Genomic DNA, 26,646 nt, shown 5'->3' on the forward strand with positions numbered 1-26,646 from the left:
AATACCAACAAGGCTCCACCACTTGTCTAATTAAGAGTAAAAGTCTACAAAAGCAAGTGTACTTGTGTAGGATTCCCGGATTTTTTCTTTTCCTCTTTTTTTTATTTATTGCAATTTTCTTCTTTTATATATATATATATATATATATTATTAAAATAGTAAATAAATTATATAACATTATAAATATAACAAATTACTAGTAGACATGATAAAAATATACTATTGTATATAACATATATATATATATAAAATTAACATGTAATTGGTTAGTTTTTTTTTTTAGAATACTAAGTATTTTTAACACACATATATATATATATATATATATATATATATATATATATATATATATATGAGAAGAGGGAAAAAAGTCTTAAAAAAACTGATAGTGATATATATTCAAAATAGCCTAACTTTTGAATACACAACACAGATTTTAAACCTCTTTAGTATATTATTGAAATTTAAGTGATTGTTTGTTTACTATTTAACATTCTTTGATTTTTTTTAGTATTTTTTATCTTAATCATTATACTTAATAATGGATGATAATTTATTTTGAAAGTCTAGGTTTATGGGCAAATTAAAAACTGCTGACTCATTCTTTTTGTCAATATTGCCTCTTGATTGTTTAATTTTAATAAATACACTTTTTTTTTGCACATATTGAGTTATAAAATATTAACGTATATACTAAATTTTATTTACATTACTATTTGATACTATTATGCATACTATGTATATCTTTGATATATACATCAAAGTCACACACACCAAAAAAAAAAAAATCCCTCAAGTGGCTAAGTAGAAGTAAAACCAGATGTCAAAGTCACCGCACATAATCAGTAATAAACCCGCCCCACTTAACTCCAAGTCCTAATTCTGTCCATATACAAAGAAAAAAAATTATTTTTTGTTTGGTCCCTTCAAATATAAAATTTTGGATCCACCATTGATCAAATACAGTATTGTGCTTCCGCAACATCAAAAACCTTTCGATCAAAAATTGAGCAAATGTAACAAAAATATTTTTTGCAAGTTAATTTTTTGTTTGATAAAAATTTTATGTTGTTCATCGGCTTTCCATGTGGCTCATAGTGAGAACTACTACAATCTACAAAGTTGTTCTTCACCTGATATATTTTTATGTGAGGACTTTACCTATATTGATTATAGTATCTACTCTAACTGCCACAAGTAGTTTTGAAATTCGTGTGTTGTTGTATGTTTGTGTGTTATCAAAAAAAAAAAAAAAAAAAAACCTGTGTGTGATTGGTGTGTACGGGTATATCAACAGCTCCACGACTCTAACTGCCGCTAGCAATTTGCAATTGGTGTGTTGTTGTATGTTTGTGTTATCAAAAAAAAAAAAAAAAGATTATAGTATCTTATATTTTAAAACGATTTTTTTCAGTTAACTGGTGCAATGCATAGCTATTACCAAATTATTCTATATTTTTATTTCTGTCTATAAAAGTCAACGATTCCTAGCTAGTATTGATAGTTTATATAGAGCTTTCACATATATAGTTTAAGTCATTATATTTGCAGATGACAATAATACTAGGCGGGATGGTACCTTCTAATAGACAACGTGCTTGAGGCGGGTTTACGGAAAATCGGTTAACCTGCATTTATATATATTTCATATAATTCTTAACTATTTCAAAAATAAAAATAACTCAAAGATTCATATTTAAAAAATTTGACAACATTTATGACGCGTTATAGTATGGCAAACTTGTATTAGCATTTAGTTCTCATTTTGATCTACTATTCATATCATTTTTTACATTTTACATACCGTTAACAATCTTTCATGTCAATCAGATTCAGATTTTTGGTCAACTTTTTTGTGTCCGTACCCTATAGACTTTCACCAACTCAAACGTTCACTTTATAAAAATAAAAACCTAGCCAAGGAGTGGAAAAATCATTCTTAGATCAATATCTTTTTGTTTTGTTTATTCTTAGATAGTAGAATAGTCCTACACATATATCTTCAGTTCTTCTAAACAGAAGGATGTGACAAATTTATAATTATTTGGTGATGAGGATGGTGACAAGTTGGAGTTAGTTTAATGAGTGACTGCTACGCCGTCCAGAACACGCCACATGCACTATAATTGAAGCAGCTCCATTGGAGACTCTCACTTGCAGTAGTTAAATCAAAGTCGAAAGAGAGAAACAGACACAGAAAAAATGAGAATCGAACAGCAACAAGTAACTGAAGTAAGACCATCATTAACATGGGGTGGATATAGCCACCGTGTAGCAGCCATTAATCTGGAGGAAAGCCCTGATAATTCTGACAAACATGATCATGAGGACTCTCAGGTCTCTCTCATTTGACCCTCTTTTCTTTCTTTCTTTCTTAATTAGCTATATATTTTCTATCTTGAAATTGCTTAGTTCTATATGTTTGGATAAATTATCTTGTTAGAATCAAGATTTGAGTATAATATATATGATGTTCCAGAAACCTTGGTGGAAAAAGTTCCTATCAGTTGTAGGTCCTGGATTTCTTGTCTCCATGGCTTATATTGACCCAGGCAGCAGTGAGTCTGTGTGTGTGTGTGTATTTTTCGAAGTAATATCATTTTTACCATGTCGCAGTGGAAACTGATCTGCAAACTGGAGCAAGTTACACATTTGTGGTAAATCAAATAGGAAAAAAATTTGAACTATTACACAAAATATGATGGAAGAGAGAATGAAAACAAGAGCGTTAATTAATTATTATTTTAACGCATGCAGATATATTATAGGTTTAATTACTTTCAAATACTTTCTAAGAAATTATTTTTACTTGTTTTAGAAGTTTTAATTTTATTACTTCTTGTTAAAAAGAGAGGAGCTATAGATTGTTAAGATTAATATAATTTCAAATAATAATGTACTTTTGGTGCATTTACACATGAAATTTTTCTTTTTTTCCATTTGTTACTTTTGGTGCAACTAAACTTTTGCAATAATGTCATATTTCAAATGAATTATTGCTTATATAAATTCATTTTACATGAATGATTAGTGCATTACCTATAGATTTATACATGAATTTAAGTACAAGAATAATGCTACAGACAAACTATTTTACAACATTTTTACAAACTGATGTTGTGACAAACTTCTTACTAGTTTTCATTTCATCATCTATGTCTACTATTAACATCACTTTTTTATTTACCAATAATTATTCACCATATTAGCAGTTTGTAAATATTTTTTGTAAAATAATTTGTATCTTTAACATTACTCTAAAGTGCATTTATCCCATTAAGATATGACAATGAATTAATACTTTGACATAAATACAAAATTTTGTTGGGATGAAAAGTTTAAATGAAAAGTATTTCACTTTCTATCAAAGAAGAACGACTCATGGCCCAAATTAAAGTACAATAACTTATTAGGTTCATATTTTACTAAAATATACTTTTGGCCTTTAAAGTTTTAGATTGTTTTCATTTTGGCCAAATTAAAATTTTTATTTTGAATTAAAATTTTGAAACGGAAATAACCAAAATGAAAACAACATGAAACTTTAAGAAATGCTAATCATGGTAGTGCTATTTTCTATTTTCAGCTACTATGGGTGACACTTATTGGGTTTACCTTTGCGCTCATAATTTAAATGCTAGCTGCAAATCTTGGTGTAAGCACCGGTAAGATGCACAGCAAACAGATTCTAGACGAAAATAGCCAATTGATAATAGTTATTATCGTTCTGCCCAATTTATTTTCTACTAGTAACTAATCAAGCTAAGAATTTGTTTGCATATCTACACAGGCAAACACCTTTCAGAGTTATGTAAGTTTGAGTACCCAAAATATATTGCCTATGGTTGCTTGCCGAGTTTGCTGTCATATGCGCTGATATACCCGAAGGTAAAACAATAAAATTTACTTTAAAAGAAAAGGATATCTTTACATTCATGCGTTTACTAGCCTTATCATTCTTGAATTTTCCTCTCATCCATGTCTCCTTGTTCATATTCAAATTAAGGGAAGAATGACACTTCAATAAACAAGCAACAAGACAATATAGATCTTGTTATTAATAAAAATTTTTAATTTCTTATTCATGGCAGTGATTGGGACAGCTTTTGCACTAAATATATTATTCCACATCCCAATTTGGGCTGGAGTTCTCATCACTGGTTTAAGTACTCTCTTATTTCTTAGCCTGCAGAGATACGGGGTAATTTATTCATTAATTATTTAAAGCTTTCAGTGGCATAATTTAAGAATCTTTTTTGCTCAATTAATTAATAAATTTGAGTTTTTATTATTAATTTTTTTGGTGGAAAAGAAAATGAATTAAAAGAAATTAACTATGATAACACTTGAAAAAGAACAGAGAAAAGGTTCACGCAATGCCTACAACTCATCTAAGAAACTGGCAGTAGTTTCTAGAGAATCCTTCGATTATCACTGAATCATGACGAATAATTCATACTCGGTGTTTAGTTTTTATGCTCTATTATATATTCACATACTTTGTGTAGTATTTTTATGCCAATTATCAATTATCAACGTGCGTTTATGTCTTGCTGTCATTATAATTATCTTTTTTTTTTTTTTAATTGAGTATAATATTCTTATGACCAACTATCAACTACTATGTACATTTTTTGGCCATTTAAATTTTTAAGAAATTTGTATAATATTGTTATGCACAGCTATCTACCTACGCCAGCAAAAACAAAACAAAACTACGTGAGTTGTATGATAGTTACATTTCATTACATAGTTTGTAACTTGTAGGTAATCGGATTCATATAATATATAGTGATCTATTGACTCAGTCGCTAGCTTTAGAATCCATGCATGCACACTTCACAATCATACTTTATATCTATTGTATATTGTAATCCTAGTGAAAGTTTAATAATTTTAAGGTTTAAACACTCTGTGGCTATCAAATACAAGTCAAAAGACTTTACGTTAATTGACTCCAACGAAACTCAATCACCTTCATTCACCGAGTTATGAATTAATAATTAATAATGTATGTATGTATTTTACTGTTTGTTTGCAAAGACAATTATGTTTGACTTTATTCTCTCTTTTTTTTTTTTTTCTTTATTCTCGTTGTGGATTGCATCATTGTTTAATTAGGTACTGGTTATCTCTCAAAAAAAAGTACTTAGTAAGTAGTTGGTATATTTTATTTTATTTGATTTTTTAATTGTGTGGATAATGCCCTGTGTTTATTTAATTTGCTGCTCCACCGATTCTTGTTGTCAAAGTCAAACAAGTAACCACTGGATCCATTGGTCCAGATGGCACCTTTTCATGCACTTCAGCACTTATAGGTGTGTGGATTATTTGTATAGTTTCTAAGTTCTAACCTAATTCAAAAAAAAAAAAAAAAGTCAAAACAAGTGATATACTAAAAGTTAGACCGTGGTTTTTTATTCCAAAAAAATGCATGGTGTCAACCTGAGCTAATTTCTTAGAGTTCAAAAAGTTGAATTTCGTTTCCCTTTTCATTTTTCAGTTTCCACATTAATTTTAAGAAAATGTTAAGAGTACTACAAATTTAATTATATAAAATTTACAAACTAATGTAATAAAGAATTTGATTCATCAAATTCAACCATCTATTAAATGAATAATTAAATTTTTTTATTTCTTTTGAAATCAGTGACATAGTAGTTTGTATGCTCTATATAGTAAAATTATAGTATTTCTAACATGACTCTTAGTTTTAATGTTAAAAAAAATTTGTGAGTGGGCAGGTTAGGAAGCTGGAGATGCTGATATCAGTGCTAATAATGGTCATGGCTGCATGTTTCTTTGGGGAAATGAATTACGTAAAGCCTCCAGCGGCCGCTGTGGTAAAGGGATTGTTTGTACCCAAGCTCAGTGGCCAAGGAGCCATTGGAAGTGCCATAGCCCTTTGGGGTTCCATTATCGTGCCGTACATGATTTCCTGCTTCATCAAATCTAAATATCCTTGCTTATTGTTTCTATTTTTCTTTTTTTGGTAAGATTGCTTATTGTTTCATAACTATTTCTTTTCTTCTTTCTAATTGTTTGTGTTATTCCATTTCGATCTTTCTCATCAATAGGCACAATCTCTTTTTCTACTCGGCTCTCGTGCTATCCAGAAAAGTACCACGTTCTGTCAGTGCCATCAATGTAAGAAACTATATATATATTTATATATAGAGAGTTAAATGTGTAGTATCCCTATTATCACAAGAGGCAGAGCCAAGGGGAAGGGGGGAGGGGGCTTAGTACTACGAGAAAAAACAAAACAACACCTCATGTAAAACCAAAAACTACACCGTAATAACTCAAAAAAAAAAAAAAAAAAAAAAAAAAGAACTGACACATAGTAAAAAGATTAACATGGCATTAAAATATTTTCACTATAAATCTTATATAATAAGCTAATATTTGAAAGTAAAGAAGTAATGTCAGCAATGGATCTAAATTACAACCAGTAATAATTTTCTACTGAAAATTTGCTGTGAAAATGTTGTAGACATAATATTACTCTAGTAAAAAAAAAAAAAAAACAAAATGCTCTCTAATATGAAACAAAAGTTAAAAACATATCACATTTTGCTTTCATGGTGATAAATGTTGGGAAAAAAAAGTTTATATATCATAAACAAAAATTCACAACAGTTTCACAATATTTTTAAATTAATTTATAATTTCATACATGGGCCAATTTTAATATGTACCCATGCCACTATAATCTGTAATTTAATTTTTGTGAAAAAAAATTTCGTTGGATCCGACCTTTCATTATTCTCTCATTCACGACAACTTTTACTTTATCCTTTTTTTTTGGGGGGGGGGGGGGGGTGGTGGATAGCTCAAAGCATTTTAATTAGCAGGTCCCATATTTTACACAAAATTATATTTTTAAAAATTACATAATATCTTTGCGGGTTACTAAAACCTTAAAGCCACCATTATCATTTTTCTCTTCCATCTCTTAGCTTTTTCAAAGTTTCAAATTCTGGTTGTTTGCTAAAACCCCAAATTGATATATATTTTTTATTTTGCATATATATTGCTATACTATATATGAACACTTTTAGATTTATTTATTTTCTCAATTTATTTTAAGGAATCAAATTAGATTTTTTTTATATTTTATATATTTAGATTAATCTCTTAGTTTGATTGTTAGATACTATTACTTTATTATTTTTGTTTGTTTCTTTTAATGATATATAATATATACTTGTACATTTTTCATTTATATTAGATTTTGTATGATAACTACATTAGTTTAATATTGTTTATTTATTTTGTTGTTAATATTGATTAATTTTTTAGATTATTTTTGCTTCTAATTTTGTTCCCCTTGAATTAAAATCGAGGTTCTGCCACTGATTATCACTCTTAAGAAAAAGAAAAACAAATTTATAAAAATATGCTTTGATAATTACATAAATTTGGATACCTTATTTATTGTGGTTGGAGGAAAATTTAAAAAAAAATACTCATAAACCATATAAACATAGATTATAAAACTATAATTTATTTAATTGCAAAAGAGACAAATGATGTCTTTATTCCAAAACAGTTGCTTTTTGCTAATTTTCATTGTGCAATACTGCAGGATGCATGTCGATTTCACTTGATAGGGAGTGGATTCGCATTGGTTGACGCATGTCTAATCAATATTGCAATCATCTCTGTATCAGGCACCATTTGCTCAGCCAACAATATGTCAGATGTTATTGCAAATCAATGCAATAATCTTAGCATTGACTCGGCCCCTTTCCTTCTAAAGGTTCAAATTTATATATGAAGTCATTATATTAAAATAATGGTTAGATGATACAATTTATCATTTTTTTCAATTTAAGCTTTTGGGGTAAATAATAGTCTATCAATTTGAACCCATTTAAATGTATGAGTACACATCTAACAAAAGCCTTTTTAAATTGTTTTATGTGTGTAGAATGTGTTGGGTTGGTCAAGCTCAACTATATATGCCATTGCATTACTAGCCTCTGGGCAAAGTGCTAGCATCACAGGCACTTATGCAGGCCAATTCATCATGGAGGTCTTCAAAATTTACGTGTTTGTGTGTGTATGTGTGTGTATAAAGTATAGATAAATACATAATATGATCCTACGTAGAATCATATTATGTATTTATCTATACTTTAATTGTGATTGAACTTTAATTAATTTAAGGATGATGTGGCATTTTTAGGGTTTCTTGGAACTTAAGATGAGATTATGGATTAGAAACCTGTTGACAAGGTGCATTGCCATTGCACCTAGTCTTATTGTTTCCATTATTGGAGGAGCTAAAGGTGCAGCCCAACTTATCATCATCACAACGGTTTGTAACTTGTGAACTATGTCTTTTTTTAATGTTGATACCTATATTCAAACATAGGATAATAATTTAATGACTTTTGCAGATGGTACTTGCATTTGAGCTTCCATTTGCTCTAATCCCTCTCCTTAAATTCAGTAACAGTAACCCCAAGATGGGACCACACAAGAATTCAATCTACGTAAGTTGTTTTTGTGCTTCTGTTCTTTTAAATGAGCTCAGCTAGTACAGTAAGCCTTGAATTCAATTGACTAGGGCGATAAACTGGTTTTATAAAGCCTATAACTGCAATTCATTCGTTTAAGTCTACAGCATTAGATATTATATCTCAAATTCATCAATTAAATTCGATCATATGACTACATTACTTAATATAGCATAAACAATATTCTTTTCTTTTGACTAAAATTAAATTAAATTATTTTGAATTTAATTGAAAAAACTTATATTTTCTTTTATTAACTTAGCATCAGACAATTATGCTTGTAGATTATGGTGATCTCGTGGACCCTAGGCGTGGCATTGACTAGCTTTAACCTGTACTACCTGATTACAGCCTTTGTGGGTTGGCTACTTCACAACAAATTACCCAAGCTTGCAAATGTGTTCGTTGGGATCATAGTGTTTCCCCTAATGCTCATTTACGTTTTAGCAATATTGTACCTTACCTTTCGAAAGGACACTGCTGTAACATTTACCGAGCCCATAACGCTTGACCAACCAATGGCCCAAAACAACCTGGAACACGGGCATAGCAATTCTAATGAGGGGGTCGAGGCTGATCACATTCCTTACAGTGAGGATTTGGTTGATATCCCACTACCACAGTAAGGGGTTTTTCTACATCAAATTCAAATGCAACAAGTGCCAAGATGTGTCATTAGTGGGAGGGAGCTCCCAAGTTAAATGTGACATAAACTTTCTTCAACTTCATCTAAGGCTTTCTTCTTATGTAAGTGTAATTGAACTGCCTATGGCAGTTTCCACTGCACCTTTGTAAATTTAGGTTAAACTTCTAAGTTTGTCATTAATATGATAATTATTGTAACGACATGAAATTTTTCGAAATAGTTATTTAGTCTCATTTATATCTATAAATATCTAAAAACTAAAGTGTAAGATTTATTGTTTTTATACTCCTATTAAGCCACATCACCATTGCATTTAGCCCCATTCGGTCCACTGCTATCCATTTCGTTCCATTCAATCCACTTCAATTCATGTCGGTCCACTTTGGTCACTACGGTCCATTCAGTACATTTCTCTCTCTTAGTAGAAGAGACTAGAGAGTGTCTCTGTAAATTATAAAGTCCATCTGTAAAGTTAAAGACTGACCTTAAATCAATTAACCAGTTACCCAAGTGCCACGCTAATTAATTAATCCAAATTACATGCAAATCCAATTAAGGCACAATCAAATCACCAAACTAAATTAACTAACTGCAAGATAAAAATAACATAGACCAAATTGACTGCTGAAAAAATATAGAGACCAAATTGACTATATAACCTCAAAATATATAAACCAAAGTAGTACTTTTACCTATAATGTAAATAAAGTTAAATTACTATTTCAAACCTTCATCATGAATGAACAATCAATATGATGTCAATTTAATCCCTAAAATTTTATAAATGATTCAAAGTTACTTTTGTCCCTATTTGTGCCAAAATTAATTGCTAAATCAAACAAATCATAACTCTTCTAAACAGCATGATTTCGTATTCGTAAATATAAAAATTAGCCATACATCAAATAACTTGATTCATAAAACAATTTCAAGAAAATTAGTTTCTAAAAAAGGACACAGTTGACACTAAAGTTTTAAACTGTTTCGCAACTTCAAGAACAAAATTAACTTAATAGTTCAAGAGTGCAATGGAAATATAACTCCAACACAATTAACAACTAAATTTATATTTATCCAATCAATAAATATAAAAAAAATCATGTCCGGTTTTATAATTAACCTCTAAAACAACCAAACCAACGCCGTTAGTTATGCAAAAAAGGAAAACCACCCCACACTGCGTTGCGTGCACCATGGAGCACAGACCATGTGCAACACATTGCATTCGGTTGTCAGTTATGATAACTGTTCTACATTTTATGCAAGAGAAATATACATCTTAGCTCTCATAACGTGCGAGTTCTAAACAAAGCACCATGAAAGATCTCTCTTTCGGATGAGCCAACCAAGTCTATTCCGATCGAACACAAATTTCATAGTATAATTTGCTTTGGGAGAAACTAATTCCTATTTTTGACAGTATACAATTACAAGACCTACAATATCTGCCCCATCTAATTTATGTTTAAATCAAAAATAGACAAATGTGAGGCAGATTTCTTGGCTGATCCATTTAACCTTTTTCTGCCCTTTCCGTTTCCAATGCAGAAATGAATCACCAAAAGGAATTGAATCATAAAATTGAGAACTCATATAATGTTCTCTTTTCTAACCTAAACTAGAGCTAGTACCAGATACAAGTCGAAGCATTGGTTGATTGAGAGTAGGCTGTACATTCCCTGAAGAGTTGAACATGACATTTGAAGTAGGTGACTGCTGTATTGCTGACATGGGCAACCTTGGCCCCATTCCAAACATTTGCTGCCGCGGCATAAATGGCATGTGGGGATGGACTGGTTGATTGTTATTATATCCCGGAATGCTCGGCTGTGAAGGTGAAGCTGATATAATTTGTTGCCTATTGTTGCTGGTATTATTGTTAACCATGGAAGGACCAACACCTGGTAGAATCATTGGTGAAGTGGCCCCAGCAGATACAAATCGAGCTGATTTCATGCGGGCCCTCTCAGCGGCAATCCTCCGTCTTGTCCTCTCAACTTGTTCGCATTCTTTCATCAAAAAAGTTTCCACTTCAGCAAATTGCTTCAGCTTCAGCTCCAATCTTTTCAACTGTCAAGTAAATTTCATAGCACAGAAATGGTATTGGGAAGTTTTTGTTTTCTTTCAATGAGGGGATCATACTTCACAAAGAAATTTTCCACTTCAATTAAAGTAACTGCTTAAAGACAGACAACATTTTGTAAATAAGAAAATATTAGGGGAAACTATAACAGGCAGTGAAGAGACACAATACAACCAAAAAGGTGATTTATTAATGGCAACATCATGATTGTCATCTCCTGATAGGCCTTTTAATTCTCAAAAAAAAAAAAAAATCCAGCTTTTCTAGGGCCTGATTGTAGCACATTATACAGCTAACGAAAATCAGTAAGCTCATAGGTGTCCAAAACAGCAGTTTCACCAACAAAGTGATATAAAAGAGAGTTTCATTAAGAGGGTGACCGTGATTTTCTGAAGGAACGTGTAAACCTATCACGTCTTGCAGAGCAACATATATAGAAGTTCAAGATTCAACAAGGAGTCAACACTGATGGCTATGCCCACAAATAATAGTAGTGTTTCCATTTAACCAAGTTGAGGAAAACATAAAGAATACATAATGGGATTAGAAGAACAATGGACTTATTTGGCATCCTACGAAAGACACAACTCATCATAGTCAAGTGGCATCCAACTGCTCTATAGATACAAATCAACATAGCTTAGTCCAATTACTTGGGGTCGGCCGATTCCTCTACCAAACTACAAATTAATAAATTGACGATGGAAATTGGGGCCCAGCTAGATGATAAGTTAAAAGGCATGCCAAGGTTCTTTTCCACGTCCAAGGTTCTTTTCGACCCATCAATAGATGAATTGAAGAAAATTAATAACCCTCAAAAGTGAAAGAAATAAGGAACATCGGCCAGACTGAGATAAGTTCAAGCCCTGATATAGGCAGAGAAACCAATATTATTTTAAAATTTTCAGTGGCAATTTTTTAATTTTCTGATTTTTAGACATGCGTCCTTTGTGTCTAATTTAGGGATGGTAAAACTTCCCTTGCCTTACCCTGTTTTGCCCCACGCTTCCCTCCCTACCCTGGAGAGGTTACAGGGCAAGGATGGGTTTTGCTCACCCCACCCTGCCCCAAATGTGTGTGTGCGCGCTTGTGCATGCGTATGTGTATATATACTATTTATATATAATTTAATATTTTGTATACATATGCTATTTATAACTTATTTATTTTTATAAATATTTTATCACGTCTCACAAACACTTGTTTTCTCCCTCTGTTAGCACTCTTATGACCATCCATCCCCTTACTCTTTAATTTGTACCTCATTAATGTTGAAGGCACCTCATTATTTAATATTTGTCCAAAAAATAATTGTTGAAGTCACCTCATTAGGGATAGAAAAATACCTCCACCCTGCTCCACCCTACTCCCATCCTGTGCATATTTTCCCCGCTCCAAAGAGGGAACAAGGGCACTCCTAATATAACCCATCCCCCTCACCCCAATTTGCCATCCCTAGTCTTATTTTGGGGCTTTGCTGGGTTTTATTTCTTAGTTTAGCTATACACTGATATAGTTTGGGGTTAGTTATCAAAGTGGAGTCCTATTAAGGTTAGGTATAATTTATCCATTTATATGGATGCAAAGCTTTCTATTCGATAGAAGAGATGAAGAATAAGTTTTTAATTTTCAGAAACTATGAAGTTTTGTTTGAGGTTAATTTGTTTGAGATAACCTTCCCCAAAGTGTGATGCTTAGAAGTTTATTGTTATACTTTTCCATACTTTTTTTTTTTTTTTGATGATTAGTAAACTTCATTGAAAAATACTAAAGGAAAATACAGAGAAAAGCAAAGCACATAGGCAATGTGCTAAGAGGCAAAAATAAATAAATAAATAATCAAATAACATAGAAAGTACAAAAACCAAGCGTATCAGGTAGACAATTAAAAGACCCAAAGCATTTGCCCAATCAAACAAGGTCAGTAACAAGAGAAGTTTCAACTCGGGAATCAATTTTTCACATAAGACAAGACAATGAGGGATTATACTCCAAAGCACGTTTTGTGTCTGTTCAACTTGCCTAACCAACTTGCTAAGATATCCACAACACCACATGGCATGACCCAATAAACCCTAAATAGTGATCACACCATATTCCACAACTCTTGGGAAATTGGGCAATGTAGGAATAGGTGATCAGTAGTCTCCCTGTTTTTCTTACACGTACAACACCAATCCACCATAACCACTTTCTACCTCTGTAAATTATCAATCGTCAAAAATTTTCCCCACACCACTGTCCTTAGAAACTAGCCTTTGTCATCTCATTTGGTTTCCATAGAGGCTTCCATTGAAGAGAAAATGAATTTAGAGGTTGTAAAGCCTTATAGTAAGAATTGTTCGTGTAAAATAATCTGCAAGCGCACAGAATCGTAACAAGTAGTAAAGTGTTTTTAGAAAACAAATGTCGAATCCACAGGGATTAACTATGTTATTGAATACCGAAATTCACAAAATTAATTACTATTTGGAAAATCGAAAATAAATGGAACATTCTATTATCTGAATTAAATTAAACTATTTAATAAAAACAAATCTACGAATAAAAGATTAACAAAATACAAAAATCTAAAAGTGTAAAAATATGATAAGAATGGATCTAGAGCGGTTGATTTCACCTAACAAATCCCACACAATTTATTCTTCCTAATTATTAAATTCTAATAATCTCCCGTTGATGATTAAAAATTCCTTAAGTATTTAATATCTTCTCTCGAATAATATCAAAAATATCTTCAACTAACAATTCCATATGTCTATGTGAATTTAATTAATTGGAGACTCATTACGTACTTTGAATTTTCTGAAAAATCACACTAATCCCGATAAAGCATCTCTACTTACGCTCAACTAATGATGTTTAATTCTAGAACTAAAATAACAAATCACCTCTCGGTCTCATTGTAATTCAATTGATCAAAAAATAATTCGTAAAAAATTAGTAATTAAGCATTAAGAATAAGAATTAAACAATCAATCATGGAAATATTAAAAATAAAATAACTCAGAATATAAATTGTGTGTTCATTGCTAGACTACATCAACGCTCTAGAAAATAAATTTAGTTCATAATAAAATTGAAAAGAAAACAAATAAAACTTATGTCTTCCATCTGAATTGGTTGATCAACATGAAGCTCTCGCCTTTGTCCTCAGATCCTCCTTTTCATAATGACTCCCAAAACAACTTCTTCTATGTGACGCCCCCTTTTCCTCTCTGGTCTTCTTTCTTTTTTCCCTAAAGAGCCTTTAAATAGGTCAAGGAATCTCTTGAATTCATGCTTGGCTGGATAAAAGTTGGCTTGATTCAATTGGCTTAGCCTCACTTTGCATGTAAAGCTCTTGTTACCTATAACACAACGATATTATATAATCAGTAACAAAATAACATAAAAGTAAGGCTAAATATGTAGATATGTGAGTACTTTATTGTATATATTTCATGCACATCAAATACCCCCAAACCTACATTTTGCTAGTCCTCGAGCAAAACAGATAAAGAGTAAAACAAAACAAAGAAAATATCCTAACTAATCCACTTTTGCCAGAAATTTCGATTGTATTTAGCGTATGCAACAAGCCTTTAAACCCCTAGCTTACACTAGTGGACGAGTTGTAGTCTCGTGAGGGTTTGCAGGGAATATACCCACAAAATTCTGAGAATGAATACTAAAATAAACAAAACAAAGAAAATCAATTTTTTTTTTTAATTTCAATTGCCTTTTGCAAAGAGAAGTAGTTCAAGTTCAAAATCACTACAAATGCTAAAGAAATTTCTCATGCCATCAAAACTCAATGTGAGTGAAAAGTGGTAGCCAACCCAAACATACTCTTAGTTTTAGAATAAACTTGACTCGAATTTCTATTTGAAAGTATGTTTCAACTCAAACCTTTCCGGTATTATCACTCAACAAATGAAATCACTCTGAAATAGGGTGTAACACTCTCAACAATATATGTGAGTGGAATAATGTAAGCAAAATAAAAATCTCACATATAAATCACATGAAAAATGCTTAATCAAGAAAGAACAAGTAGTCTCATGAAAAGATGCCAAAAAGAATTTATACCACACTTTTTATTTAGTCATATCAATATTTGAACTACACAATCTTCAAGATCAAATAAGGACTTTATTAGGGCGTAATGTAGGGTAAAAGTAAAGGGAATGAAATAAAAATGGGTAAAGGTAAATATAAGAAGTGTTTTCAAGATTTGTCGGAATGTCAACTCTTTTTGGAATTTCCATTCAACATTTTTTTTTTCAACTATTCTTCTTCAAAGCAATAGTCCTTTGCATTTCACTTCTCAAAATTTGATGAGAACCCTTTTTATTTACTTCTTTTTTCCTTTCTTCTTCTTCTTTTTTTTTCTTTTTACTTACTTCAAGTCATTACTTATCTTTTGACGTGAATGCAGGCATTTGTGATGGATGCACCCAGTTACTCAACAAGTCACAAACTTGAAGTGCTTTTGCATACTCATATTTCAAGTTACGCTTTAACGTAAGAGTAAACATTGGTAATGAATACCCCTAGTTACTAAGCAACTCAAAACATTGGAGTAAATGGAACTCTATACAATTTTTTTTTTCCTTCTTTGAATTCTCGCACAAACCACCACATTGAAACAAACTGATCAAATTCCATCTTGAAACACTATGGACAAGGGCTTTAAGAAAGAAATGCTAATTAAAAGACTCAATGGGGTGACTAGCGATAATGTATCAAAAAAAAAAAAAACACATATATGGCTCAAAATAGACAAAAATGGCCTAATCTCATTTCTCAAAGACTAGTATAGTTCATTAAACATCAATGACTTCAAAAGGTTCAAGTTTGGCATAAAATCATTTTTTATTGCCCAAAAGAAAGAACAATGAGACTACAACAAGGGAAATATGTTACACACTTCCAAATGAACTTTGAGATTAGAAAAAAAAATTAAATAACCCTCCAAAAATAATGATTGGTTCAAAACTCACAAGGGTTACAGTCTCCACATTGTTATCATCAAGATTTTTTAATCATTTTTATCCTTCAACAAGAAGTCATGTCTGAGTGGCTATGTGCATGTGCAATGAATTTAGCATGAAAGCAATGAAATTCTTTAAGCAAGAGTAGTATAATGAACTTAAAACACAAACCTCAAGCTAGGCAAAAGAAAGTTTTTTTTTTTTTAATAAATAAAATAAATTCCCTTCCCCCAAACCTAAATTTCACATTGTCCTCAATGAGAAAAAGGAAGAAAAACTAAATAAAAGAATGAGAAAGGAGAAGAGATGCTCCCCTGATTTCTAATTGAATATTTTTCCTTGAAGTCCAACCGTGTACCCAGTGAAGATTTCTGTGGTCTCTTTATTCCTACAAAATGGAAGAAAAAAAAACAATAAGATAAAGAGAAAAAAAAATAAAACAAAAACAAAAAAATGAAAAACTTGGGTTGCCTCCCAAAAGCACTTTATTTAACGTTTGTAGCTAGACGTTATCCTTTCATCCTTTTTTATAGATGAGATCAATGGAGCATTTTTCTGAGTTAAAGTCTCCATCCATATAGGGTTTTAATCTCTGTCCATTTACTTTAAATGTCCCTTTTTATTCATGATGGACTTCAACCGCCCCATAGGGAAAAACTTGGGTTACCACAAATAGTCCTGACCACCGAGAGCGTAGCTTTCCTAGAAAGAGTCGAAGTCGTGAGTTAAATAATATAAATTTTTGCCCGACTTCGAATTCCCTACTTGGAATATGCTTATCATGCCATCTCTTTGTTTTATCTTTGTAAATTCGAGCATTCTCATAAGCATCATTGTGAAACTCATTCATCTCATTGATTTGCAATATTCTCTTCTTGCCAACTGCTTTTAGATCAAAGTTCAATATCCTTGTCACCCAATAAGCTCTGTGTTCTAGTTCCACCGGTAGATGGCATGCTTTTCCATAAACGAGCCGGTATGGTGACATCCCGATCAGTGTTTTGAATGCTGTTCTATAGGCCCATAAAGCATCATCTAACTTTCTCGCCTAATCTGTACAAGAGATATTCACAGTTTTTTCCAATATACGCTTCAGCTCTTGATTAGATACCTCGACTTGTCCGCTCGTTTGAGGATGGTATGGTGTCGCCACATGATGTGTAACTCCATACTTAGTCAGTAGTGCTTCAAATTGGCGATTGCAAAAATGCTTTTCGCCATCACTGATTATTGCCCTTGGAGTGCCGAATCGAGAGAAGATATTCTTTCGTAGAAAATTCACTACGACTCTCGCATCATTAGTCAGCAAAGCAAGTGCTTCCACCCATTTAAAGACATAATCTACAGCCACCAAAATAAATTTGTTAGAATATGAGGATGGAAAATGACCCATGAAATCTCTACCCCAAACATCAAATAATTCAATAAATAAAATATTGTTTAAAGGCATCTCATGTTTCCTAGAAATATTTCCAACTCTTTGACAATGATCACACAAATTAACAAATTTAAATGCATCTTTAAAAATAGATGGCCAATAAAACCCTGATTGTAGAATTTTTGCCGCTGTTTTTGCACCACCAAAGTGGCCGCCAAGTTCCAATGAATGACAATGTCTCAGTATGTTCTCTATCTCCTCCTTGAGCACACATCTTTTGATTATCTGGTCTACACAGTGCCGGTATAAAAAAGGTTCTTCTCAAAAATAATATTTCAAGTCAGAGAAGAACTTCTTCTTTTGTTTATATGTTATCCTAGGAGGTAGAATTTGCGACACCAAGTCGTTGACTATGTCGGTGTACCATGGAACAACTTGTATAGCCATCAAATGCTCATTCGGGAATGCTTCTTTTATTTGAACTTGCTGCTCATCATCCGTACCTTGAAGCTCCATACAAGACAAGTGATCCGCCACCAAATTTTCAGTACCCTTCTTGTCCTTAATCTCCAAATCGAATTCTTGTAGAAGCAAAATCCATCGAAGCAATCTTGGTTTAGCATCCTTCTTTGCAAGCAAGTACTTCAGAGCAGAGTGATCGGTGTAGACAATCACCTTCGAACGTATCAAGTAAGAACGAAATTTGTCAAAAGCAAAAACAACTGCTAATAATTCTTTTTCAGTAGTGGCATAATTCAGTTGAGCTTCTGTTAAGGTCCTACTTGCTTAATAAATAACATGAAAATTTTATCTTTTCTCTGCCCTAAAACAGCCCCTATAGCATAATCACTGGCATCACACATTAATTCAAACGGTAAATTCCAATCTGGTGACACAATTATAGGTGCTGAAATTAATTTCTTTTTCAGTGTTTCAAAAGCATGCAAGAATTCATTAGAAAATTCAAATCGAGTGTCTTTAATCAACAAATTTCAAAGAGGTTTAGTAATTTGGGAAAAATCCTTAATAAACCGTCGGTAGAATCCGGCGTGTCCCAAGAAACTTCTCACGCCCTTCACATTGGCTGGTGGAGGGAGTTTTTCGATCACTTCTATTTTTGCTCTGTCAACTTCAATTCCCTTAGAGGAAATGCGGTGGCCTAGCACTATCCCCTCCTCTACCATGAAGTGGCATTTTTCCCAGTTCAATACTAAATTTGTCTCCTTGCATCTCTGTAAAACTGAAGATAAGTTAGACAAGCAATTATCAAAAGAATATAAAAAGACAGAGAAGTCATCCATGAAGACTTATAAAAAAATTTCCACCATGTCTGAGAAGATGGACATCATGCATCTTTGAAATGTGGCTGGCGCATTGCAAAGGCCAAAAGGCATCCGCCTATATGCAAATGTTCCATATGGACAAGTAAAAATGGTCTTCTCTTGATCTTCAAGAACATTGGCTATTTGATTATAACCAGAATATCCATCCAGAAAACAGTAGTAAGCATGCCCTGCAAGTCTTTCTAACATTTGATCAATAAAATGTAAAGGAAAATGATCTTTCCGAGTTGCATCATTAAGCCTTCTGTAATCTATGCACATTCGCCATCCCGTGACCGTCCTTGTTGGTATAAGCTCATCATTATCATTTTTTATCACGGTTATTCCACCTTTCTTTGGGACGACTTGTACTGGACTTACTCATGCGCTGTTCGAGATAGGATAAATAATTTCGGCATCTAACAGCTTCAACACTTCTTTATGCACCACTTCTTGCATTGATGGATTCAGTCTTCTCTGGGGTTGGATAATCGGTTTATATTTTTCCTCCATTAAAATCTTGTGTGTGCAAATTAAAGGACTAATTCCTTTGATGTCAAAGATGGTCTAACCCAAAGCCATCTTGTGTTCCCGCAAGATTCTCAGCAACTTTTCCTCCTGTACATCACTCAAAGAACTATTAATAATAACTAGAAGAGTAAAGTCTTGACCTAAGAAAGCATATATTAACTTTGATGGAAGCAGTTTGAGCTCAAGTTTAGGTGGTTCTTCTGGTGGAGATGTTGGCTGACATGATTTCAAGTCTTCCACTTTTAGTTGCATTGAAAGAGGAAAGAGTGGTGTAGCCTCCAAATATATTTCACACTCCTTAACCTCTTCATCATTGAATTTAACAAGTGTAGAGCGAGTAAGACATACTTTAAGTGGTAACTTTAGAAAATCAATTGCATGAGTCTCATCGGCCATGATCACGTCTCAGTCACTTATTTGAAAACAAGAATGTGTCTAGGAAAGAAATTCCATAGACTTAAATACATCAAAAGTGACCTCATCCTCTCCAACCCTCAAAACAAGTTTTCCTTGCTGGACATCAATTAAGGTCCTCCCCGTCGCAAGGAAAGGTCGACCCAATATCAAAGGGATCTCCTCACCCTCATCCATATCAAGGACAATGAAGTCAGCCGGGAAGATGAACTTGTCAACTTTTACTAATACGTCCTCAATGACTCCTCTTGGATATTTAATGGATCTATTCGTCAATTGTAAAGAGATAGTGGTCGGCTTTACTTCTCCAAGACCCAATTTCCTGAAAACAGAGAAAGGCATTAGATTAATACTTGCCCCTAAATCACATAAAGCTCTATCAAAATAAGATTTTACTATAGTGCAAGGGATAGTGAAACTCCCCAGATCTTTCAGCTTAGGCGGCTGCTTCTTTTGTAAGATTGCTTCTTTTGTAAGATTGCACTACTCTCCTCTGTCAGCATTACTGTTTCATGCTCCTCCAATTTCCTCTTCTTTGATATAATATCCTTCAAAAATTTAGCATATTTAGGCAATTGCTTAAATATATTTAGAAATTTAGAAAACTGATCATCCACGTTGTTTTTTCTTAATCTTTGAGGAAAAGGAATTGGTGGATCATAAATTGAAGTAGAAAAAGTCTCAAAAGTAACTTCCCTAGATTTTTTTTGATTTTGAAGCTCTTTCATTCTCCTTAGTCTTCTCAGCTTGCTCCACTTCTTTCATCTTTGACTCGGCCTCCTTCATCTTTGACTCCTCATTATCTACAACTTCATCTTGTTTTGCATTTGTTACTTTTGGCTCCTCATATGTTCGTCCACTTCTCAATGATATTGCCTTTACATGTTCTTTCGGATTGGTGACAGTGTTGCTTGGCAAAGTTCCTACAGTCCTCTCTGTAAGCATGCTTGAGAGCTGACCAATCTACACCTTAAGATTACGGATTGAAGATGAGTTGTTTTGGATCGCCACATCTGTCTTCTGCAAGTACTGCATGAACATGTCCTCAAGTGTCGGCTTCTTCTCTTGCTGTGGAAATTGCTGAGGTGGTTTAGCTTGCCCTTGGTTATTGCTCCATGAAAAGTTGGGGTGATTCCTCCATCCAGGATTGTACGTGTTCAAGTATGGATTATTTTGACGTTGAAAATTTGACATGTAATTTGCTTGTCCATAACTCGATTAGGCAAAAGGACTTCCCACTTGGCAGTCAGCACTTGAATGATTTCCTGAACAATGATCACAAACAACATTAGTTTGAATAGCATTAACATTCATTTTACCTAGTTGCTGAGACAAAGTTGCCATTTGTGCCACCAATGAGGTAATAGAATCAAGTTCTAAAACTCCAGCTGTCTTTCTTGGCATTGCTCTCTCTGTAGGCCATTGATAGTTGTTGGATGCCAATTCTTCCAGAAGTTCATGGGCTGCCTCATGAGTTTTACTCATTAAAGCTCCACCAGCTGCTGCATCAACCATAGACTTGTTTGTAGCTCCTAGACCATTGTAGAATGTTTGCACTTGAAGCCATGCTGGAAGGTCATGATGAGGACACCTTCGCAATAAATCTTTGTACCTCTCCCATGCTTCATATAATGATTCACCCTCAAATTGGATGAACGTGGTGATATCATTCCTTAGCTTTGCTGTCTTTGCATGAGGGAAATATTTTGCTAAGAATTTTTGAGCCAACTCCTCCCATGTAGTAATGATGCTAGGTGGCAAAGAATTCAACCAAACTTTTGCTTTATCCCTAAGTGAGAAGGGAAAAAGTCTTAGTCGAATTGCATCATCTGTCACTCCATTTTGTTTAAAAGTATCACAAATTTCCAAGAAATTTGCGATATGGACATTAGGATCCTCTTGTGACAACCCCCCGAACTGGACAGTCTGCTGTATCATCTGAATGATGGCCGGCTTGATCTCAAAATTATTGGCTTGTATGGTTGGCCTCCTTATGCTCGACGTAGCTCCATTTACCGAGGGCGTAGCATAATCTCTTAACGCCGTTTGCTCTTGATCGGCCATATTAGATAGAGATGTGTTGGCCTCTTTCTTCTTTTCTTTCTTGAGCTGACGTAAGGTTCTTTCAATTTTAGGATCAAAGAGTGTATGCTCTAACAGTTTAGATCTGGTCATGCACTTCTAATTCCTGAAAAAGAAAGAAAACAAACTCAGATGCACCTAATTTAACTTCTTCTTCTTTTGAATAAATTAAATAAAATCCAAAGTAGTAAATATCTAGCTAGTATCAATATCAATAACAAATAGTTAATCCCCAGCAACGGCGCCAAAAACTTGTTCGCGTAAAATAATCTGCAAGTGCACAGAATCGTAACAAGTAGTAAAGTGTTTTTAGAAAACGAATGTCGAACCCACAAGGATTAACTATGTTATTGAATACCGAAATTCACTAAATTAATTACTATTTGGAAAATCGAAAATAAATAGAACGTTCTACTATCTAAATTAAATTAAACTATTTAATAAAAATAAATCTACGAACAAAAGATTAACAAAATGCAAAAATCTAAAAGTGTAAAAATATGATAAGAATTGATCTAGAGTGGTTGATTTCACCTAACAAATCTCACACAATTTATTCTTCCTAATTATTAAATTCTAATAATCTCCCGTTGATGATTAAAAATTCCTTAAGTATTCAATATCTTCTCTTGAATAATATCAAAAATATCTTCAACTAACAATTCCATATGTCTATGTGAATTTAATTAATTGGAGACTCATTACATACTTTGAATTTTCTGAAAAATCACACTAATCGCGGCAAAGCATCTCTACTCTCGCTCAACTAATGATGTTTAATTTTAGAACTAAAGTAATAAATCACCTCTTGGTCTCATTGTAATTCAATTGATCAAACAATAATTCGTAAAAAATTAGTAAGCATTAAGAATAAGAATTAAACACTCAATCATGGAAATATTAAAAATAAAATAACTCAGAATATAAATTGTGTGTTCATTGCTAGACTACATCAACGCTCTAGAAAATAAATTTAGTTCATAATAAAATTGAAAAGAAAACAAATAAAACTTATGTCTTTCATCTGAATTGGTTGATCAACATGAAGCTCTCGCCATTGTCCTCAGGTCCTCCTCTTGATAATGACTCCCAAAACAAGTTCTTCTATGCGGTACCCCCTTTTCCTCTCTGGTCTTCTTTCTTTTTTCCCTAAAGAGCCTTTAAATAGGTCAAGAAATCTTATTCCCGTTTGGAGAAAATTCCAAATTTTTATGCTTCACTTAACCGACGATTTTGGCCTATTTAACGTCAGAATTTGGACTTTTGGTAAACTAAAAAGTTGTAGCCCTTTAAGTTAACTTTCTAGCCCAACTTGAATCATCTTGATTGGATATCTAAGCCGAAAGTTATGCCAAAAATACTACTGATGTACAGGCTGGAATCCTAATCCGAATTGGACTTGGATTTGGCACAAATTTCCTTTGATTCCTTACTCCACTTGGACTTGAATTTAATTGGGTTGGTCTTCTCTTGAATTCATGCTTAGCTGGATGAAAGTTGGCTTGATTCAATTGGCTTAGCCCCACTTTGCATGTAAAGCTCTTATTACCTATAACACAAAAATATTATATAATCAGTAACAAAATAACATAAAAGTAAGGCGCTAAATATGTAGATATGTGAGTACTTTATTGTATATATTTCATGCACATCAAGAGCGTACATCAAACGTGCCCCGAGGAGATAGTTTCCAACAAATTTTATCCATGCCATTCCTTCTCAAAGAGCCAAGATAAATAAGGTCCATTAAGGAGACAACCAATTCTAACTCCCAATCTTGAACTAGTATAAAACTAATATTCCAATTGTAGTTTTCCCCTTCAAAAAGATAGCAACTCAGCCACTGAAGCTTCCTTAATACTGGAGATATTGTATAGCTCTATGAAGTTATTTTCCCAAGGAAGTCCCTCACTCCATGGATCATGCCAAAATTTAGTAGAAGAACCATCTCCCACCTTAAATTTCATACTTAAATTCCCAACAACTTAAAAGTTAAAACCTTGCAAACACAATTGATTTATCATCTTTTAAACCCAAAATCCAAAACTTCAAAACCGTAAACCACTTATCCATCAATTAACCCCAAATATCCTAAAAAGAAAACACTGTTCTGGGGTTACTGTTTATAACACAAAGACAGCAACCCAAATCTTAGTTTTTTCCCTTTTATTTCATCCCCAAATCCAAGTATTCCTTTTACCATTAAAACCCCTATATTATTACTTACTATTTTCCGGTCTTTTTCCCACCAAACCCTAACCCTAATTCCTCAAAATCCAAGCTATCCAAGCACTAACAGATCTGACAAGAATTCTAAATCTGATTTAACTTTGTTCCTCTTTGTCCTAACTCAAGCCCCTAACACAAGTCAAACACAAATAAAAGCCTTGCCCCCTGGGCCTAGCCTTAAGTTTTCCTTAAGAGTTCCAACTCCATCTACTGACAAGTAACAACTAACAGCTAAAAATTAATCACTGCAGTAGCATTTATTAAGCAGAAGACGAGGAATATAAGAGGGGTTATATTACAAAACCAACTAACCATGCGATCTTTTTATAAGACATACAGAGCTCAATCCCTATGTCTTTCCCTCGCAAAGCCATATGGAGGGTCAAGGCTCCTTGGAGAGTTTCCTTTTTTGGGTGGACAGCAGCTTTGGTGAAAATTCTTACTTGTGAGAACCTTATCAAGAGAGGTTATTCTATGGTGAGTTGGTGTTGTATGTACCATTGTAGTGGGAGACTATGGACCACCTTTTAATTCATTGTAGTTTAGCTTTTGAGCACTTGAGTTTTACATTCATGACGTTTGGGATTTAGTGTGTATTACCAGAGAAAATTCTTGATTTATTATGTGGGTGGCAGAGTAAGGGACCTAATATCTGGAATTTTATTTCTTTACGTTTGATGTGAACTATTTGGAGGGAAAGAAATCAACATACTTTTGAGGATGTGGAGTGCATGTCAACTCAATTGAAAACATGCTTCATTAGTTATATGATTGGTCCCACAGATAGTAATTCTGTTCAATCCTTCATAGAGTCAATTTATTTGAAGACATTTTTCAATCATAATTCTTTAGGCTGTTTCGTGTCTTTTTTCACAAAGTAGTCTTGTTTCAATAAAATTATTATTACCTATCAAAAAAAGAAAATAAAAAAAGAGGAATATAAGGGGAAAATAGTGAAACACAGTGAAAGAGAAAAAACAACAAAAAAAAAATCATAAACCTATTATATCTATCAATATTAAACCTGATGATTTATGATATTAGCAGATAGCCGCTGAATTTCCCGTTCTTCATGATCTGCAAACAGCTTTGCCTTTGTTGCTGCAGCAGCAAGGCCAGCTTTGGCAGCAGCTTTAACTTTTTCTGCAGATAATGGAATCTTTGCCTCATTTTGACCCCCATGAACCATGTACTCCTGAATTCTCTTCTGAAGTTTTTTCCACATAAAATTTTAGAACAAACGTTAGCTGATAAATTTTGTGTGCGTGTGTAGAGGTTTTTTTTTTTGGGGGGGGGGGGGGGGGGGGGTAGAGGAAAGCAAACTATGGCTTACCTTTTTGATGGATTGAATTTGCAATTTCTCCATGACAAACACCTTCTCTGTCATGTACACTCTGAGTTCATCCTTCACAGGTGCAAAAGAAATTTTTTAGTCTGTGTACAGAACACATAACCTAACATTGACGGATAAGCAATAATTTCAATGAACAAGCTTTAAAAGAGGATTTCTTGTTAAGTCATAACAATAAAAATTTCCTCCATACTTACAAAACTTCGCCAATAAAGTAGAAGCCATAATTTGCATACAAAATGGCATGTGGTAAAAGTCCATTTTTCAAGGATAAAAATAGTAAGTGGAAAAATGCTACTCAACAGTTCCTAAAACTAGGACGAAAGACTGCAAACTTATATCCTCTGATAACCTCATGAGCATAAATCCAAAGACAAGAATTATAGTTTTATACAATGGAATGGCAAAATTAAAGGAAACTATCAATGTTCTGTTGTAAAATTTAAGAAGGAAATACACCAACCTATTACCATGTCCAGATCCTTCTATCTGTATAATGCTTCCAGAAGCAGATAAGCCATTCTCATCAGACAATGCTGCCAAAGAAGCATGGGCACAGGCTACAGCAATTCTTGGTCCAACAGCAGAGGCCAAAAAGGCAACCTAGAAAAAGTTCATCTTTGTCAAGAAATTCCGACATTTTCTCTCTTCTTAAAATTCTATGAAACAAGAAGGCTAATATTCAAGATATCTAGGGAAGCACCATTCACTGACATGTAGTCGGACAAGTAACCCAATCAAAATCATAATAGGACACTTGCCTTGTCACATGCCTTTCGCGCGTACGATGAGGCTTTCTTTTTTAGCAAAAAAAAAAAAAAAACAGTGTTTTTATTTTATTTTATATATATATATAATTTTTATTTTGAGAATTTAATTTATAAGTAGATAAAGCAATTTAAAAATTATAAGGAAAATGATCCTATTTTTTAGGTAATGTTTTAATGGGAATTAGATTTGCATTTTTACGTGATTGTCCTTTAGTTCTATCTCTACTTAAATATAGAGGTATAGGAGCATTTTTTAACTAAAAAATGATGAGTCCAAACATGGAGAAGCCCCTTAAATAGTAGTATAGATAAGATGGGTGGATCCATGGATGCCAC

At 33.1% G+C, this 26,646-nt stretch overlaps 1 protein-coding gene, 1 non-coding gene and 1 pseudogene across 2 annotated transcripts; 2 read left to right on the forward strand and 1 right to left on the reverse strand.

Moving 5' to 3' along the window:
• The first annotated feature begins 2,188 nt into the window (after positions 1-2,188).
• Positions 2,189-9,257, forward strand: LOC142621069 (metal transporter Nramp6.2-like; annotated as a pseudogene).
• Positions 9,258-10,649: 1,392 nt separating this feature from the next.
• On the reverse strand, positions 10,650-25,362 carry LOC142621289 (SWI/SNF complex subunit SWI3C-like). The gene is made up of 2 exons (XM_075794610.1): positions 25,214-25,362; positions 10,650-11,244 (listed from the first exon to the last, which is right to left on the reverse strand). The coding sequence occupies exon 2, from the start codon at positions 11,188-11,190 to the stop codon at positions 10,783-10,785; it is 408 nt and encodes a 135-aa protein (XP_075650725.1). The 5' UTR covers positions 11,191-11,244; positions 25,214-25,362; the 3' UTR covers positions 10,650-10,782.
• Positions 21,452-21,558, forward strand: LOC142621390 (small nucleolar RNA R71). Its single transcript, XR_012841771.1, has one exon. It is a non-coding gene; the product is annotated as a small nucleolar RNA R71 (small nucleolar RNA).
• Positions 25,363-26,646: the final 1,284 nt, after the last annotated feature.

Source organism: Castanea sativa, chromosome 12, assembly GCF_040712315.1.
Source record: "Castanea sativa cultivar Marrone di Chiusa Pesio chromosome 12, ASM4071231v1".
Lineage (NCBI taxonomy): Eukaryota > Viridiplantae > Streptophyta > Magnoliopsida > Fagales > Fagaceae > Castanea > Castanea sativa.

What these genes read in the sequence shown, in the direction of transcription:
- LOC142621289 (XM_075794610.1), bottom strand. Translation starts at nt 11,190, where the DNA reads ATGAAAGAATGCGAACAAGTTGAGAGGACAAGACGGAGGATTGCCGCT.